Below are 21,140 nucleotides of genomic sequence, written 5' to 3'. Positions count from 1 at the left end.
CTATTACTCTTGCTAAACAGATAAACCTTCCTCCCTTTTTTTATATTCCTATTAACTTCCATATTCAGGGATGCTGCAACGGCCTTATGATCACTGATTCCCTGTTCTGCACTTACAGAGTCGAAAAGTTCGGGTCTGTTTGTTATCAGTAGGTCCAAGATGTTATCTCCACGAGTCGGTTCTCTGTTTAATTGCTCGAGGTAATTTTCGGATAGTGCACTCAGTATAATGTCACTCGATGCTCTGTCCCTACCACCCGTCCTAAACATCTGAGTGTCCCAGTCTATATCTGGTAAATTGAAATCTCCACCTAAGACCATAACATGCTGAGAAAATTTTTGTGAAATGTATTCCAAATTTTCTCTCAGTTGTTCTGCCACTAATGCTGCTGAGTCGGGGGGTCGGTAAAAGGAGCCAATTATTAACCTAGCTCGGTTGTTGAGTGTAACCTCCACCCATAATAATTCACAGGAACAATCCACTTCTACTTCACTACAGGATAAACTACTACTAACAGCGACGAACACTCCACCACCGGTTGCATGCAATCTATCCTTTCTAAACACCGTCTGTGCCTTTGTAAAAATTTCGGCAGAATTTATCTCTGGCTTCAGCCAGCTTTCTGTACCTATAACGATTTCAGCTTCGGTGCTTTCTATCAGCGCTTGAAGTTCCGGTACTTTACCAACGAAGCTTCGACAGTTTACAATTACAATACCGATTGCTGCTTGGTCCCCGCATGTCCTGACTTTGCCCCGCACCCGTTGAGGCTGTTGCCCTTTCTGCACTTGCCCGAGGCCATCTAACCTAAAAAACCGCCCAGCCCACGCCACACAACCCCTGCTACCCGTGTAGCCGCTTGTTGCGTGTAGTGGACTCCTGACCTATCCAGCGGAACCCGAAACCCCACCACCCTATGGCGCAAGTCGAGGAATCTGCAGCCCACATGGTCGCAGAACCGTCTCAGCCTCTGATTCAGACCCTCCACTCGGCTCTGTACCAAAGGTCCGCAGTCAGTCCTGTCGACGATGCTGCAGATGGTGAGCTCTGCTTTCATCCCGCTAGCGAGACTGGCAGTCTTCACCAAATCAGATAGCCGCCGGAAGCCAGAGAGGATTTCCTCCGATCCATAGCGACACACATCATTGGTGCCGACATGAGCGACCACCTGCAGATGGGTGCACCCTGTACCCTTCATGGCATCCGGAAGGACCCTTTCCACATCTGGAATGACTCCCCCCAGTATGCACACGGAGTGCACTTTGGTTTTCTTCCCCTCCCTTGCTGCCATATCCCTAAGGGGCCCCATTACGCGCCTGACGTTAGAGCTCCCAACTACCAGTAAGCCCACCCTCTGCGACTGCCCGGATCTTGCAGACTGAGGGGCAACCTCTGGAACAGGACAAGCAGCCATGTCAGGCTGAAGATCAGTATCAGCCTGAGACAGAGCCTGAAACCGGTTCGTCAGACAAACTGGAGAGGCCTTCCGTTCAGCCCTCCGGAATGTCTTTCGCCCCCTGCCACACCTTGAGACGACCTCCCACTCTACCACAGGTGAGGGATCAGCCTCAATGCGGGCAGTATCCCGGGCAACCACAGTCGTAGTCCGATCGGGAGATGCGTGGGACGAGCTGGCCGTCCCCGACAAACCCCCATCCGGACCCCCACAGTGATGCCCATTGGCAACAGCCTCAAGCTGTGTGACCGAAGCCAACACTGCCTGAAGCTGGGAGCGAAGGGATGCCAACTCAGCCTGCATCCGAACACAGCAGTTGCAGTCCCTATCCATGCTAAAAACTTGTGCAAAGAACGTCTGAACTAATCTACAGAGAGCGCAAACAAAACGACACAAAATTGAAGCGGTTATTAAAATACAAGATTGCCTAGTAAATGCAGTAATGCTGCCACTTGTGCACTGCTGACACACTGCTCGGCGGCGGAAGGAGACTACGCGATTTAACACTATTCGAGTACTAAAACGTGATGCTACAACTCTCAAATACTATAATACGCCCGAAATTTATGAATTAAACAATGCAAGTACCAAAAACACGCAAAGAAATTAAGAATTAAACTATGTAACAAATGAGTGAGCTAGGAGTATACGACTTGCTGCTGCAGCTGCTTATCCAACGGCGGCAGGGAGCACACTGACTGTGACCAACCGACACTGGCCGTTCAAAACAAAAACAGATGACAGACGACTACGCGAATTTACACTATTCAGGTACTAAAACGCGATGCTACAACTCTCAAATACTATAATACGCCCGAAATTTATGAATTAAACAATGCAAGTACCAAAAACACGCAAAGAAATTAAGAATTAAACTATGTAACAAATGAGTGAGCTAGGAGTATACGACTTGCTGCTGCAGCTGCTTATCCAACGGCGGCAGGGAGCACCAATAGGACAGTTAAAGCGATTGATCGTCGTCTTAGGAGCACGGAAAGTTAAGTCTACTACTAGCGATTGGGGAAGGCCTAGAAGGACGTGGACGCGTGAAAGTGAGGAGCAAAGTCTTTCTACAGTTGATGACAGCCCTAGTGTCAGCAGAATACGACTGCAATAAGTGATTTTGACCACAGGACTGTCTATATGACGGCGGGGAGATGCATGTATCCTTGTTAACGAAGAGTATATTGAAGTTTCACTTAGGAAAATGTTTCACTGCGCTGATACTTTCCTTTCCTGTGTGTTTCCCATGATTAATGTGTTGAAGAGTTATAGAAACTGAACTCTAGAAGCGTTTTCGAATACATGTTGAGATAACTTGTGAGAAACGTTTCCTGTATTTTGCGTTTAAGCGAGCAGTACATTTTGAAACCATTCCGTGAGGACGAAGTAGTGCGTTACTGTTGGATTCTAAGATTAACAGTTTGAACCTGTGAATATATTTCTAATTACGACAGATAATTTTTTTCTCCCCCCATGAACCATGGACCTTGCCGTTGGTGGGGAGGCTTGCGTGCCTCAGCGATACAGATGGCCGTACCGTAGGTGCAACCACAACGGAGGGGTATCTGTTGAGAGGCCAGACAAACATGTGGTTCCTGAAGAGGGGCAGCAGCCTTTTCAGTAGTTGCAGGGGCAACAGTCTGGATGATTGACTGATCTGGCCTTGTAACATTAACCAAAACGGCCTTGCTGTGCTGGTACTGCGAACGGCTGAAAGCAAGGGGAAACTACGGCCGTAATTTTTCCCGAGGACATGCAGCTCTACTGTATGATTAAATGATGATAGCGTCCTCTTGGGTAAAATATTCCGGAGGTAAAATAGTCCCCCATTCGGATCTCCGGGCGGGGACTACTCAGGAGGACGTCGTTATCAGGAGAAAGAAAACTGGCGTTCTACGGATCGGAGCTTGGAACGTCAGATCCCTTAATCGGGCAGGTAGGTTAGAAAATTTAAAAAGGGAAATGGATAGGTTAAAGTTAGATATAGTGGGAATTAGTGAAGTTCGGTGGCAGGAGGAACAAGACTTTTGGTCAGGTGATTACAGGGTTATAAATACAAAATCAAATAGGGGTAATGCAGGAGTAGGTTTAATAATGAATAAAAAAATAGGAGTGCGGGTTAGCTACTACAAACAGCATAGTGAACGCATTATTGTGGCCAAGATAGACACAAAGCCCATGCCTACTACAGTAGTACAAGTTTATATGCCAACTACCTCTGCAGATGATGAAGAAATAGATGAAATGTATGACGAGATAAAAGAAATTATTCAGGTAGTGAAGGGAGATGAAAATTTAATAGTCATGGGTGACTGGAATTCGTCAGTAGGAAAAGGGAGAGAAGGAAACATAGTAGGTGAATATGGATTGGGGGGAAGGAATGAAAGAGGAAGCCGCCTTGTAGAATTTTGCACAGAGCATAACTTAATCATAGCCAACACTTGGTTCAAGAATCATAAAAGAAGGTTGTATACCTGGAAGAATCCTGGAGATACTAAAAGGTATCAGATAGATTATATAATGGTAATACAGAGATTTAGGAACCAGGTTTTAAATTGTAAGACATTTCCAGGGGCAGATGTGGATTCTGACCACAATCTATTGGTTATGAACTGCAGATTGAAACTGAAGAAACTCCAAAAAGGTGGGAATTTAAGGAGATGGGACCTGGATAAACTGAAAGAACCAGAGGTTGTAGAGAGTTTCAGGGAGAGCATAAGGGAACAATTGACAGGAATGGGGGAAAGAAATACAGTAGAAGAAGAATGGGTAGCTCTGAGGGATGAAGTAGTGAAGGCAGCAGAGGATCAAGTAGGTAAAAAGACGAGGGCTAATAGAAATCCTTGGGTAACAGAAGAAATACTGAATTTAATTGATGAAAGGAGAAAATATAAAAATGCAGTAAATGAAGCAGGCAAAAAGGAATACAAACGTCTCAAAAACGAGATCGACAGGAAGTGCAAAATGGCTAAGCAGGGATGGCTAGAGGACAAATGTAAGAATGTAGAGGCGTATCTCACTAGGGGTAAGATAGATACTGCCTACAGGAAAATTAAAGAGACCTTTGGAGAGAAGAGAACCACTTGTATGAATATCAAGAGCTCAGATGGCAACCCAGTTCTAAGCAAAGAAGGGAAGGCAGAAAGGTGGAAGGAGTATATAGAGGGTTTATACAAGGGCGATGTACTTGAGGATAATATTATGGAAATGGAAGAGGATGTAGATGAAGACGAAATGGGAGATAAGATACTGCGTGAAGAGTTTGACAGAGCTCTGAAAGACCTGAGTCGAAACAAGGCCCCGGGAGTAGACAACATTCCATTTGAACTACTGATGGCCTCGGGAGAGCCAGTCATGACAAAACTCTACCATCTGGTGAGCACGATGTATGAGACAGGCGAAATACCCTCTGACTTCAAGAAGAATATAATAATTCCAATCCCAAAGAAAGCAGGTGTTGACAGATGTGAAAATTACCGAACTACCAGTTTAATAAGTCACAGCTGCAAAATACTAACGCGAATTCTTTACAGACGAATGGAAAAACTGGTAGAAGCCGACCTCGGGGAAGATCAGTTTGGATTCCGTAGAAATGTTGGAACACGTGAGGCAATACTGACCTTACGACTTATCTTAGAAGAAAGATTAAGAAAAGGCAAACCTACGTTTCTAGCATTTGTAGACTTAGAGAAAGCTTTTGACAATGTTAACTGGAATACTCTCTTTCAAATTCTGAAGGTGGCAGGGGTGAAATACAGGGAGCGAAAGGCTATTTACAGTTTGTACAGAAACCAGATGGCAGTTATAAGAGTCGAGGGACATGAAAGGGAAGCAGTGGTTGGGAAAGGAGTAAGACAGGGTTGTAGCCTCTCCCCGATGTTATTCAATCTGTATATTGAGCAAGCAGTAAAGGAAACAAAAGAAAAATTCGGAGTAGGTATTAAAATTCATGGAGAAGAAGTAAAAACTTTGAGGTTCGCCGATGACATTGTAATTCTGTCAGAGACAGCAAAGGACTTGGAAGAGCAGTTGAACGGAATGGACAGTGTCTTGAAAGGAGGATATAAGATGAACATCAACAAAAGCAAAACGAGGATAATGGAATGTAGTCAAATTAAGTCGGGTGATGCTGAGGGAATTAGATTAGGAAATGAGACACTTAAAGTAGTAAAGGAGTTTTGCTATTTAGGGAGTAAAATAACTGATGATGGTCGAAGTAGAGAGGATATAAAATGTAGACTGGCAATGGCAAGGAAAGCGTTTCTCAAGAAGAGGAATTTGTTAACATCGAGTATAGATTTAAGTGTCAGGAAGTCGTTTCTGAAAGTATTTGTATGGAGTGTAGCCATGTATGGAAGTGAAACATGGACGATAACTAGTTTGGACAAGAAGAGAATAGAAGCTTTCGAAATGTGGTGCTACAGAAGAATGCTGAAGATAAGGTGGGTAGATCACGTAACTAATGAGGAGGTATTGAATAGGATTGGGGAGAAGAGAAGTTTGTGGCACAACTTGAATAGAAGAAGGGATCGGTTGGTAGGACATGTTTTGAGGCATCAAGGGATCACAAATTTAGCATTGGAGGGCAGTGTGGAGGGTAAAAATCGTAGAGGGAGACCAAGAGATGAATACACTAAGCAGATTCAGAAGGATGTAGGTTGCAGTAGATACTGGGAGATGAAGAAGCTTGCACAGGATAGAGTAGCATGGAGAGCTGCATCAAACCAGTCTCAGGACTGAAGACCACAACAACAACAACAATTTTTTTCTTCAGTCTTTCCTCTTGCTTCCTTTAACTCTGTGCATGTACAGGGTGACAATTACTAAACTATATGGAAAAAAGTGAAAAAACGTAAATTAGCTACAAACTACGGCGTACACACACTTTATTCAACATGTAAACGTCACTATAGATATTCAGATTTGGGTTATGACACGCTCGATATGCCTGCCATCATTGGCGATGCTGTCGCGCAGACGAATTCTGCATGGTCCGCTGAAGCGTCGGAACATCGGTGCTGTTGATGACGTCCAGAGTGGATGTTTTCAGCTCAGCAATGGTTTTGGGTTTATTGCTGTACATGTTGTCTTTAATATAGCCCCACAAAAAAGAGGCGCATATGTTCATATCCTCAGAATATGGCGTCCAGTCGAGGCCCATGCCAGTGGCCTCTGGGTACCCCAGAGGCAGAATGCGGTCCCCAAAACGCTCCTGCAGGAATCACTCTCCTGCTTCGTTGGGATCGAACTCCGTCTTACATGAACCCACATCTTGTCGAAGTCAAGGTCACTTTGGATAATGGGCATGAAACCATCTTCCAAAAGCTTCACGTACCGTTCGGCAGACACCGTGCCATTAAGGAATATCGCACCGATTAGTCCGTGACTGAACTTTGCACGTTCTTATGATGCTCCGCGGGCAACGGTGCGGTTTGAACATCTTAACGGAAACCGTTCAGAAGTTATGACGTTTTTATTTCATATAATTCAATAATTGTCACCCTGTATCTTCAATGATCTGGAATACTTTTCATTTCGTTCCACAATACCAAATGTGACTATGTTTTTCTTTTTTTTTTTTAATTTATATTGTTACATGAGGTTATTCTTGACTATGAGGAATTTCAGAGTACGTTTGACCTTCTTTGTAATTCTTCTAATAAATGAACTGTGTAAAACAAAATGTACTATGAAGAACTCTTGTATGAATTGTACAAATGGACGATAATCGGCAGTTGTAGTGGGATAGTCAGTTGTGTACAGTGTCGTAGCTAACACGCGTGTCATTGTGTAATTGTGCTAGACAGAAAACACACGATAATTTACGACCGCGTTCTTATGTTTCGCTCACGCTTCAAACTGAATTTCGACGTGGACGCTATGAAACAAAAAGTGTGTGTGAATACTGTGACCTTCGTGGAGTACTATAAACAGCGGTGACAATGTACACCCATGTGAACAGTGATTGCCATTGGTAGAAGTGAACAATTTGTATATACAGGGTGATAGCTAGTGGACTATATGAAATAAGACCGTCAATTCTTCCGGACGGTTTGCGTTAGGATGTTCAAACTGCACCGTTGGTCGCAGGTCGTGATGGGAATTAGTATGTGCTGTATGGTTTTCTTCAGCGATAGAGCCCACTATCATTTGGATGCGTTCGTCAGTAAGTAAAATTGGTGCGTTTACGGGACTGAGAATCCGCATTGCGCGATCGAGAAGTCTCTTCATCCTCAACGGCTGACTCTGTGGTGTGCAATGTCCAGTCACAGAATAATCGGTGCGATATTTCTTGATGGCACGGTGAATGCCGAACGGTACTTGAAGGTTTTGGAAAATGATTTCATCCCCATGGTCCAAAGTGACCCTCATTTCGACTAGATGTGGTTCCTGTCAGACGGAGCTTGACCCCATCGGAGCAGGAGAGTGTTTGGTGTCCTGTGAGAGCGCTTGGAGGACCGCATTCTGGCTCAGGGGTACTTTGAGGCCGCTATCAGGCGACTCCTTTCTGTGGGGCTGTATTTAAGGCAAGGTGTACAGCAATAACCCCATAATCATTGCTGAGCTGAAAACAGCCTTAACGCATCGTGCAATACCTCCATATTAAGCAATTATATACAACCGCTGGCTCACAGAAAAATCCATACTAAAAGACTGGAAAATTACTCAAGTCATACCAATACCAAAAAGGGGAAATAGGAGTAATCCGCTGAATTAAAGGCCCCATATCACTAACGTCGATCTGCAGTAGGGTTTTGGAACATATACTGTATTCGAACATTATTCCATATTTTTAGATTTCCAGAAGGCTTTCGACACCATTCCTCACAAGCGCTTTATAGCCAAGCTGCGTGCCAATGGAATATCGCCTCAGTTGTGCGACTGGATTCGTGATTTCCTGTCGGAAAGGTCATAGTTCGTAGTAGTAGACGGAAAGTCATCAAGTAAAACGGAAGTAATATCCGGTGTTCCGCAATGAAGTGTTATACGCCCTCTACTGTTCCTGATCTATGTTAACGATATAGGACACAATCTGAGTAGCCGTCTTAGATTGTTTGCAGATGATGCTGTCATTTATCGTCTTGTAAAGTCATCAGATGACCAAAACGAGTTGTAAAATGATTTAGATAAGATAGATGTGTGGTGCGAAAAGTGACAATTGACCCTGAATAAAGAAAAATGCGATATCATTCACAGGGGTACTAAAAGAAATCCGCTAAATTTCGATTACGCGATAAGTCACACAAATCTGACGGCTGTAAATTCAACTAAATACATAAGGACTACATTTATAAGTAACCTAAATTGGAATGATCACATAGGTAAGGTTGTGGGTAGAGCAAACCAAAAACTGCGATTCAGTGGCAGAACACTTAGAAGGTGCTACAGGTCTACTAAAGAGACTGCTTAGATCAGCTTGTCCGCCCTATGTTAGAGTATTGCCGTGCGGTGTGGGATCCGCATCAGGTGGGACTGACGGATGACATCAAAAAAGTTCAAAGAAGGGCAGCTCGTTTTGTATTAGCGCGAAATAGGTGAGATAGTGTCACAGACATGATACGTGAATTGAAGTGGCAATCATTAAAACAAAGGCCTTTTTCCTTGCGACGGGATGTTCATATTAAATTTCAATCATCAGTTTTCACCGCCGATCGCGAAAACGTTCTGTTGGCACCCAGCTACATAGGGAGAAATGATCATCACGATAAAATAAGAGAAGTCAGAGCTCGCACAGAACAATTTAAGTGCTCGTTCCTGCTCGCCGTTCGAGAGAGGCCGCTTGAAGGTGGTTTATGAACCCTCTGCCAGGCAATTTGTTGTAAATAGCAGAGTAATCACGTAGACGCAGATGTAGATGTAGATATAGTTAGTTAATTGTCACCGTGCAACTGAGCTGTAAACTAATGTACTGTAAAGTTATTATCTTGTTTGGAACACAATAAACTGCTGCGCGCGTTAAAACATTTAGCCCCGTCATGTAGACTTCGCTTCAAACTGTTTAAGACGCGTCACACTCTTATTGTCAGTAGTGTTAATTTATGATCGTGATTGCTAAAAGCGGACAAACTGTAACTTTGCGATCTACGAGTCAAAGTGAATTTTATAATGTCTTAAAGCTGTGTACGGAACGTTAATGACGTAGTCGCTTGTGTAAGAAACGGTATTGGCGTGCAAATACGAAACTGAATTTATCCGTAACACTTGACCAGCCCATGAGAACAGGAATTCGACGAAGGGTGCTGTTGCCTGGCGAATCATAATCTAAGCAAGAGGATGCGCCCACAGCAGTTTCATAACTAATGGAACTACAATAATTATACGTTGAGCACCATCGAGCCGCCATCTACGTCACAACGTGCAGACCACGCCAAGATAACATGCAATGCACGGCGCTCTTTTCTATGAACACTAAAACCATTTTAAACAGTTCCAAATGTAATTTCTTCTGATTTTGTGTCAAACTTTTCTTAATATTTGCTTTCCTTAAAATTAATGTTGTTTCTGCAAAGAGTGTTTCTTTGTTGATATTGTTGATTCCGCCATTAACACCAGTCGATAGTACCTCCTTTCCGTTTTATTATGGTTATTATTGGATGTGTTTTAACCTGTCGTTTGGACGCTTGTACTTCTACATACGTGGATAGCGTTTTATCAAGTGAATTAACTTTTTTTGTGATATGTGATAACTCGCATAAGCCGTGTCGTCTGCCATTAGATTCCAACCGCCGACCAATCACAGACAGGTGGCCGGTCCGCTATTGGTGCAAGGTACGCCATATGGGTGGGAATTTTGAATCTGACTGCTGTCACTTACGTAATCTGTGTTTACAGTCAATAGGGCCTCATATTGCGGCATACTCATTACCAAGCGCAAGTTTATTTAACTGTGTCAAGCACTTAAATGTGATTTGCAGAGTATCCATACAGATGTAGATGTAGATGTTTATTTATAGTCTTGAGAGTAAGCTTATCCATTACGCTATTTTAGAACCCGTGACTGTTAACTAAATGTAAATACATAAAACTGCATCCAGTCACTTTTTTCAATAGTTATATATTATTTCATGAACTTGTTTTCGAACCTTTTCAGGTTCATGTTCAGATGGTTTTCTGGAAGTTACATCACTATTTCTAGCATAATGCTGGGTGCTGTCTCTCTAACAAAAAGATGGAACATGCTTTAATGTATCGCCACGCGTTTTGTTTATCTGTCGATATGGATGAAAAATTTTAGTTTTGTACTTACTGCGATGGCATGGGCAGGTTTCTTCTGTTAGTGTCCATCTGTCTACTTCCATTTTGATGTCCATTTGGTATATCACTACACACATTTTTACACAATCTGTATGCATTTACAGTGTGATACCTTTAGCTAAAATAAACAAAATCTACCCTTACTAATATTACAGATCATGTTAATGTAAGAACAGAAATAAGTCAACAGTTCATTTTAAGCATTGTTGTTTTTTTTTTTTGTAATTTATATATAAAGTTCATGGTCATGCAGATAGCTGAAACTCATTACAAATAATATAACTCTGCATTATTTTATTACAGGGCATTCATGTTAACGCCAATCTTGATTAAAGTATTTAGTCATAAATTGAGTGTGTTATACGTCAATATATGAATAGAAATAAGATATCAGATCACTTGAAGCAAGTTGTTGCAGTCATTCATTTATTTATTAATTCTATTTTGATGTTAATGCCATTCTGATTAAAGCATTTATCCATATACCGACTTTAAAACACGCAAATTAGAAAACAAGTAACATCCCTGAGCGAAGTAGGTCTACGTCATGTCTTGTTTGAAACAAGCAACTGTTATATAGTACATGCTGGATGCTGGCAAAGTTTCGCTATCGCAGTGTAAATGCATACAAGTTGTATTGGCCGTCAAAATGAAAGCATAGAGACGGACTCTAAGAGAAAATATCAAACACTGAAGTGGTTACATTATTTAATGTTGGAAGTACAACATGTTCTTTTCAATTCATATAATAAAAATGTACGGTCAAAATTGTGCGAAGTATATCCCTGCGTATCGTTTTCATCTCGTATTTCGCAGTACGTGGCAGGACTAACACAGCATTTATGGCTGTTACGGATAAATTTCGCGATTCCACTGAGTCATTTTCTTCACAAACCTCTATGATCTCAGAGCGTTTAATTATCAGCATTTGGACACAAAAGACAGGTAAAGTGACAGAGAACAGTCCTTGATCACCATCCTGAATCTCAATGCCTTGTCAACCACAAATCTGACCACAGTGCCACATGGAGTGTGTGTATGCGATACTCTTAGTGTCGGTCCATCAATCCGCAGAGTACGTTAACCCTTTCATTTACAATATTTCTCTAAAGCAACAATTTTCCCCCACAGTTATATGCAAGCATTAGGAGTCCTAACGCAGTGTATTCTTCAGTCGTCCGTTGGCGATGAACCGTTGTCGGCGTCTACCTCTGTAGTGCACTATTTTGTCACGAGTTGGCAGACGTATTGCTGATTGCTAGACAACTGTGAGCTGACAGAGAGTGGCGAATGAGAAAAGGTTTTATCACACAGGTTGGCCGGTTCAATTTCATGAAAAATATTTGGGTATCTTTACCTAAATTTACATAAAATAAAAGGCAATTTAGCAATGGAAGGAGTTAATTGCTCATGAGTTATTTCGTAGATTTTTATCATAAAAACCACATGTTTTTATAAATCCTTCATAGGTTCAAGAAGACTCATGATAAAAAACAGAAAACACTAAAATAATTTTTCCTTACAATTTGAAAACAGTACCACATGAAGGATTTATGCTCGGAGGCCTTCTTGGTATTGTTGTCTGTAGATTCCAGGCTTCATCTAATTTTTATTTTCTCTGATACTGATCAACAATATATCTACTACTAAGTAGACACCGTGATCATTAGAGACACGGCAACAGTTTGGATTGGATAATGATGAGGAAGACATTCTGCTTTTTAAACGAATCATTCCAGCATTAGGAAAACCGTGGAAGACACACATCTGGGTAGTTGGATGGAGTCTGAAGGGTAATCATCCGGACTGCGATCCCGTTGTCTTGAGCGCTGTACGTCACTGTTACAACACAGATGCGGACTTGGCGTTTCTCCCCCACGTGAGGTAACGGGCGAGTTGTGGCGCTCTGGAAATGTTACATGTTCGGAGTTCGGGCAGCCGCACAGCACGCTCGTCAAAGCCGCGGCCGGGCAGCAACCACGTGGTCCCAAACGTTAGCTTAGCAACCGCGTGATGCCGTATAACGGCCGGTCCAGCCGCGTGGCTGGGAATTCCATAGTGACGCTGTGTTGATGAAGGAGACACGCCGGGAGTGCCAAAGATGGCGGACTTTCTGAAACCTTCATGGCAGACATTTTACAGTTCATATAGAAATTATAGTATCCAGATGAATCACGATACCTCAAAAAGAAACATGTACATTACCATTACTTTCACGACGATTCTGATGGTGTAATCAGATATTCACTATCTTTATTAGTTTAAAGTTTTGTTGTTGTTGTTGTTGTGGTCTTCAGTCCTGAGATTGGTTTGATGCAACTCTCTATGCTACTCTATCCTGTGCAAGCTTCAAAAAAATGGTTCAAATGGCTCTGAGCACTATGGGACTTAACTTCTGAGGTCATCAGTCCCCTAGAACTTAGAACTACTTAAACCCAACTAACCTAAGGACATCACACACATCCTTGCCCGAGGCAGGATTCGAACCTGCAACCGCAGCGGTCGCGCGGTTCCAGACTGTAGCGCCTAGAAACGCTCGGCCGCACTGGGCGGCTGTGCAAGCTTCTTCATCTCCCAGTACCTACTGCACTCTACATCCTTCTGAATCTGCTTAGTGTTCTCATCTCTTGGTCTCCCTCTACGATTTTTACCCTGCACGCTGTCCTCCAATACTAAATTGGTGATCCCTTGATACCGATCCCTTCTACTAGTCAAGTTGTGCCACAAACTTCTCCACAATCAAATTCTGTACTTCCTCATTAGTTATGTGATCTGCCCATCTAATCTTCAGCGTTCTTCTGTAGCACCACATGTCCAAAGCTTCTATCTCTTCTTGTCCAAACTATTTTTCGTCTATGTTTCACTTCCATACATGGCTACACTCCATACAAGTACTTTCAGAAACGTCTTCCTGACACTTAAATCTGTACTCGAAGTTAGAAAATTTCTCTTCTTCACAAACGTTTTCCTTGCCATTGCCAGTTTACATTTAATATCCTCTCTACTTCGAACATCATCAGTTATTTTGCTCCCCAAATAGCAAAACTCATTTACTACTTTAAGTGTCTCATTTCCTATTCTAATTCCCTCAGCATCACCCGACTTAATTCGACTAATTCCATTATCCTCGCTCTGCTTTTGTTGATGTTCATCTTAAATCCTCCTTTCAAGACACTATCCATTCCGTTCAGCTGCTCTTGCAAGTCCTTTGGTGTCTCTGTCAGAATTACAATGTCATCGGCGAATCTCAAAGTTTTTATTTCTTCTCCATGTATTTTACTACCTACTTCCAATTTTTCTTTTGTTTCCTTCACTGCTTGCTCAGTATACAGATTGAATAACATCGAGGATAGGCTACAACCCTGTCTCACTCCCCTTCCCAACCACTGCTTCCCTTTCGTGCCCCTCGACTCTTATAACTGCCATCTGGTTTCTGTACAAATTGTAAATAGCCTCTCGCTCCCCGTATTTTACCCCTGCCACCTTCACAATTTGAAAGAGAGTATTGCAGTCAACATTGTCAAAAGCTTTCTCTAAGTCTACAAATGCTAGAAACGTACGTTTGCCTTTCCTTAATCTAGCTTCTAAGATAATTCGTAGGGTCAGTATTGCCTCACGTGTTCCGATATTTCTACGGAATCCAAACTGATCTCCCCCGAGGTCGGCTTCTACTAGTTTTTCCATTCGTCTGTAAAGAATTCGCGTTAGTATTTTGCAGCCGTGACTTATTAAACTGATAGTTCGGTAACTTTCACACCTGTCAACACCTGCTTTCTTTGGGATTGGAATTATTATATTCTTCTTGAAGTTTGATGGTATTTCGCCTGTCTCATATATCTTGCTCACCAGATGGTAGAGTTTTGTCAAGACTGGCTCTCCCGAGGCTGTCAGTAGTTCTAATGGGATGTTTAGTATCTAATGGAAAGTTTAGTATCTGACTGTAAATTATACAAGTATCACGCAGCAAAGAGTTTCCAAAATATAAACGCTTCATCTGATTTTGTCGATCGCCATGTCTTTAGAAAGCTATTAATGTAAACCTAAATTGGTATAAATTACAGGCATGTAACTTGAATAGTACATGAGCTATTGGAGGGCAAAGTGGGCAATTACTATCGATCGCGTCAGTCCATAAGTACTTCACAGTTACACGAAAAAACGGAAGCAGCATGCTTGTGAATATATTTATTCGGTTATGTCTTTATATCCGATATATACTATTGATGAAGAAATTGGTTCAATATTTACTGTGTGTTAGAAAGTACAGAGACATTAGGCTCCGAGCTTACCTTATGCTTCTTTTCTTTTGATATATGTTTATTTAATTGTTTATGTATTTAATAATGTGTGTTAGAGCGTGTTTATGGTCTAGCCGTAGAAATATTTATTTAATTTCAAGTTATTTAAATGTAACTCCAGTATTTCGTATATGTTTCATTATGTTTGTAAGTGTATGTTGGGTTGAAGACAGGGCGGGAGCGCTGTAGCCAAGCACAGCGATCCTTGCAAAAAGGACACGTGCAGAGACTGTATGGAAGTGGGGAGGAGCATCGTTTCCGGGGAGGACACGTGCCAGTTCGGAACAGTGCGGCACAGGACACGGGAAGGGAGGGGGGGGGGGGGGGGAGTGCTGGACGCGACGGCGCCAAGGTCGTACGGTCGCGAGTGCGGACACCACCGCTTCAAACGAAGGCCTCGGCGCTTGTTGGTGACGTCACGTCAGCTAGGCACGGTGAACGCCAGGTCTGTTCGCACGCAGAAACGCCTGGCCGCGCTTATCACTATAAATCTCTTATTTTTGGACAAAATGTTTGGTATTGTTTTCGATTCTGCAGTTTTATTTAGATGAAAGATTTTCTTACTATCGTAAAGCTACAAATGAAGATCATAGTTCTGTATTACTGAATCCTGTCGAAACAAATGTAGATCAATATGAGAAGATGCTTTGCCCCATTGCAAGCTTCGGAAATTTTACATTCAAGTAACTATATTTACTTGATACATTTTGCTATCGAAACTTACCCCAACCCCCTCACAATTAACTCATTTCTTTTATTTATTTATTTATTTTCGTTTGACATCGTCACTGGAAATGTGAACTAATTTACATGTGTAAATGTCCAACTGGTGCCAGTCATTAGATTACAGCCGTTTTCAACGAAAGGAATTCTAAACAGGAAACAAAATAGCTTCATACATCGAAAATACTGCTGAGCTTAAACTTTTTTAAACATGCACATTAGAAAAGATAAATATTCCCCTCTTGCAACTGAAAGAAGAAACTTTATAAGATAAAAAAAAATTATTTGATAAAACAAGTATCTCTCTTTTGCCTCTTCTTCTGTCCCCCACCCCCTTCCCCAACGTGTACAATCGCAAGATATTTCATTAACTTTCAGTGCTCCTCACTCCATAGTCAACCAAGATACCTAAAGAAGAGCACCAATATGTTCACAGTTTCTTGTAGAAGCAACCCAGTACAAACGTAACTTCCACAGATTTGCAAATTAGGTAAAGAAGCACGACTTTTGTTGCTGCTGGACCATGAAGTTGTTTTTGTATGTCAATCCTTGAAACAGGTGGAAATTTAAGTTCAGGAGTACACTATTTGTTAAGAAGTGTAATGAACTGCACAGTTAATTGATTGCAGAAATCTCTCAGAACAATGTGTGTTGGTCAACTACCGCCACTAGTTTCACATTTTCATGTGTCAGAGAGAGAGACACCACCATTATTGAGTATGCCTGCAACAGACCGGGCGTTCGTCGTGCCTAGCTGACGTGACGTCACGAACAAGCGCCGAGGCCTTCCTTTGAGTCGGTGTTGGTGTGGAGCGGTTTGCGCGTGGTCGCGGCAGATAGAAATACTTTGGAGTGCAGACTTGCGCACTTGTGAGATTTCCGTGGCTTCTACAGTGAAGACGTAGTGTGCGTTTAGAAGTGAATATCTCGCAAGCTATGTTGCTGTTCATCACTAATTACGTGCAGTAGGAATCTATTGTTTCCCTGTTATTTAACTTATATTTTATTTAATTGCTGGACCATCGACACCAATAAGTGTTTTGCAGAAAGATACCGCATTCTCAAAAGTACTTCTACTATCGTACTCATCATTTAAAGTCGTTAAGACTCTACCTGCAGATTATATTTAATTGCAATCTATTATTTATACATTTATTTGCTACATTCATGATTCGCAATTGCCGAGTGACAGAAACCTTAGACCGTTCGATTCATGTGCGTATTCTTATCGTATACTGTAGACTCAGCAGTGTTTGGCCTGTAATGCGGCAACTACGTATCCCAGCCCCTAGACAACGAAACCAACCAAAACTTTTAATATTGCAACTCTGAGTCGGAGGGAACGTAATTGAGGGTCACACCATCACACTATATCATTCCATATTGTTTGAAAGCCCGCACCCAGAAGCGAAGGAAATGGGCGCACGCCACCTGCTGCAGGACTTTAATGCGAATTTTCATATTAGAAGTCTTTGGCGCTCTCCCTAGAATTTGCTCTATTGGATAAACGTAAATAAAGATCCTTATTTACGTGGTCCACCGGAGAAATTTCTCTAGGTCCACATGAATTTCTGGATGCCGTTCTTACCCATGCTGTTTCTTGAGAAACCGATGTGATGTTGCAGGACGTTTGTCAACATAGCGCTGCTGACCACCTACTACAGCACCTGCTGCGTCTACCTCATCTTCGTCGCGTCGAGCATCAAGCAGGTCAGCAGACTGGGTGATGTGTCATCAAAACATTTCAGATGATGTTGCACTATCACCTATCGCATCTTTATGTGTCCTGTACATTCCCGTTATAACAATATCTGTTTTTGTGTAGGGGTAAGCTGGACAGTATCATGAAAAATATTCGAATCTCGACTTTCATTACTGCCTGACAGTGTTGGTCTCGGCGCATTCGTAAATGTGCAAAACACACTGTCACTGACCCGGTATTAAGTTTTTTTAATATTTTTTCAAATATTTTTTATTCCAGTCTTTGATCACAACACAAAGCCCTTCGACGATCATCGGTTTCAGTCAATAATGACCATCTTCAGATCTACAATATAAAAAATATACAACTAGTCGGCAGTCTACCTTTCAAAACAATACACTATTTCCTATCACGATTTCTAACCTAATTAGTCTAATGCCAAAATTTGTAAAATTCCTTCTTATCTCATCTAGTGCACAAATAAAGATACATTGAAGAGCCAAAGAAACTGGTACAGCCATGCGTATTCAAATACAGAGATATATAAACCAGCAGAATACGGCGTTACTGTCGGAAACGCATGTGTAAGACAACAAGTATCTGGCGCATTTGTTAGATCGGTTACTGCTGCTACAATGGCAGGTTATGAAGATTTAAGTAAGTTTCAACGTGATGTTATAGTCGGAGTACGAGCGATGGGACACAGCATCTCCTAGGTAGCGACGAAGTGGGAGTTTTCCCGTACAACTAACTATTTAACGAGTGTACCGTGAGTATCAGGAAACCGATCAAACATCAAATTTCCGACATCGATGCGGCCGAGAAAAGATCATGCAAGAACGGGACCAACGACGACTGAAGAGAATCATTCAGAAATACAATCCTTCCGCAAACTGCTTCAGATTTCAAATCAACAAGTTTCAGCGTGGAAATCATTCAACATAACATCATCGATATGGGCTTTCGGAGAGGAGGACCCACACGTGTACCCTTCATGACTGTACGAAACAGAGCTTTACACCTCGCCTCGTCCCGTCAACACCGACACTGGACTGTTGATGAGCGTAAACATGTTGCCTTGTCTGACGAGTCTCATTTGAAGTCGTATCGAGTGGATGGACATGTATGGGTATGGAGACTCCATGGACCCTGCAAGTCGGCAGGGAACTGTTCAAGCTGGTGGAGGCTCTGTAATGATATGGGGCGTGAGCAGTTGGTGTGATATGGGACCCCTGATACGTGTAGATATGACTCTGACAGGTGACACGTATTAAGCATCCTGTCCGATCACCTGCATCCATTCATATTCATCGTGCATTCCGAAGGACTTGGGCTATTCCAGTAGGACAATGCGACACTCCACACGTCCAGAATGGCTGCAGGAACACTCTTCTGAGTTTAAACACTCCCCAGACATGAAGTTAATTGAGCATATCTGGGTTGCCTTGCGAGATGCTGTTCAGAAGAGATATCCAGCCCTAATACGCTTACGGATTTATGGACAACCCTGCAGTTCCCTCCAGCTCTACCTCAGACATTAGTGGAGTCCATGCCACGTCGTGTTGCGGCACTTCAGCGTTCTCGTGGGGGAGCTACACAATATTAGTCAAGTTTACCAGTTTCTTTGGCTCTTCAGTGTACAATAGTTAACCTGTTTAACTTTCCCTGTTCTGTCGTCCTTTGATTCGTATAATATTACGCTGAGAATTTGCGCGTTAGGTTCCTTCGTATGCAACTAAATATTGATTGTTTTCAACCAGTTCCTCTGCTTTCACTCTTCAGCGTTTTGATCAGCATAACATAGAAAATATGAACACACATTTTCTTAATTTTCTGTTTCTAATATTGTTGGAGACTATTGAATGTTATTGACAACTGTCGGATTTGGTATATTTTTGGTCTTTGTGTGTGTGTGTGTGTGTGTGTGTGTGTGTGTGTGTGTGTGTGTCCACATGTACGCTTAAAAGTTTTATTTTTATATTTTTTATTATTTTTTTGTTATTCAGTTGCGTATAGAAGGATCTAATGTGAAAAGTAGTAAAACGTAATAACTGTTAACGTGTTCTCGAGAATTAAGTCGTCAAGGTCCCTACGTGAGGTGAAGAACATCCACTCTAAGAAACAATTCTTGAAATATTTTAAGTATTTCTAAATCTCAAACATGGCCGCGAAACAGCAACTGTGTAAATTTGAATAGGTTGAAAATCAGCCAACCAGTTGCAAATAAAGGTTTATTAGCTCTTGACGTAGGTTTATATATTTGTAAAAATATCTCCTTCACAAGTAGTGGGCCTTGTTACATCACATGATGGTACATTAGATTAAATGAAGGCGAGCGGCTCGTGTCATATATAAAACTGAAAAACAAAAATTGTCGCAAGCCATGACAGTAGCCAGATTACATACGAGAATAAATGCTTAATAGTCAATTCCCGCAAGCAGAGGCTCTTGTCAACATAAAATTGTAATATGCATCACAGGATAAAATATTTGCATAAGTTACGGGTACATCATGCCAGAGACTAAGACCAACTAATGCAGTTAGTCTCTGGAATGATGTGCACGTCACTCTGAAACAGACATGCCTAGGGGGATTGACGTTTCTTTCTTAATATCCGATTTCGCCTATCAGTGCCACGTAATTACGACTACATTCACCATTGCGATATTTTAATATGAAACATTCAATGAAGTTTTATGTCTAGGCAATCTCTTTCCTAGACAAATTCCAGTTTCGCAATATATTCATAAATGGTAGAATCCTGCGATTTGCTTGTATTAAAACCAGTACCCTGTGATCATTTAGGTTCAAATGCTCACACAGTGTTACTTCCGGACATATTTGTATGACATTGAAGATAATGTCAATCATAAATTTTTGTGTCGAACTTGATTATATTTTGAAATTTCATGGTGTGCATCGCTTTTAATTTCTCACTGTTTACGGCTAGTTGGCGAGTTCGTTTTACACTTATGATTGCAGTATACTATGATAATTATTAGGTAACTGCTTCTCACATGTGATAACTTCATTTGCTAAAAGTATGAAATTGAAGCTGTCATTATTCAGAAGTGATCGTCAAACTGCTATTCCATTTGTATCAGGTCCGTCCAAAATTACTTCCGTTTCTATGGTGAATGCTTTGTGCTTCATAATGGTTTACTTCAGGTTCTCAATGAGCATTCAGTCTATGCACGAACTTCCTAGATATTTCTTATTAACGTTGTATCTTTATCATAAAGCTGTCCAGTACTGAGTCACAAACCTATTGCATGCATAGCAAAGCTGCAAAGCCAGATGACTGTGCCGGAAAGCAGGGCGCCATGCAGAGTTTGATACAAATTCGTATTCAACTGTCGAAGCAAAGTCGATCGGGACACATAGCAACGAACTCTTTGAAACTAAGCTAAATTTATATAAAGTGAATTCAATTTTTTTCTTATGCTTAAGGACATAACTGTATTGCTGATTGCTTGCTGATTCCATTGTAACTATAGAATCCCTCTGAAATTGTATTTTGGGATTCCTGTAAGAAATATTTCAAATGTTGAAATCAGTTGAATTCACCATTCCACATTTTTCTACCATGTATTGAAAATCTATAACAATTAAAGATCATAATAGGATAACAGGTTTCATGGGGGTCCAATTCATTTGGCTAATTACAAAATTGTCTCAAGTATCAACAAAGAGAGCCTTTGA

The 21,140-nt window shown here is 41.6% G+C and overlaps 1 protein-coding gene across 1 annotated transcript in view; it reads left to right on the top strand.

The window, feature by feature from the left end:
- Positions 1–21,140, top strand: part of LOC126176723 (proton-coupled amino acid transporter-like protein pathetic) — a 173,881-nt gene that overhangs the window by 103,763 nt on the left and 48,978 nt on the right. Inside the window, exon 6 of the mRNA XM_049923892.1 lies at positions 17,361–17,445. Within this exon, the coding sequence (XP_049779849.1) occupies positions 17,361–17,445 (85 nt within the window). The remainder of the gene's footprint in view (positions 1–17,360; positions 17,446–21,140) is intronic.

The sequence above is a fragment of the Schistocerca cancellata genome, chromosome 3 (genome assembly GCF_023864275.1).
Source record: "Schistocerca cancellata isolate TAMUIC-IGC-003103 chromosome 3, iqSchCanc2.1, whole genome shotgun sequence".
In the NCBI taxonomy this organism is placed as follows: domain Eukaryota; kingdom Metazoa; phylum Arthropoda; class Insecta; order Orthoptera; family Acrididae; genus Schistocerca; species Schistocerca cancellata.
The sequence above is the reverse complement of the archived record's forward strand: the minus strand, read 5'-3'. Positions and strand labels throughout refer to the sequence as shown.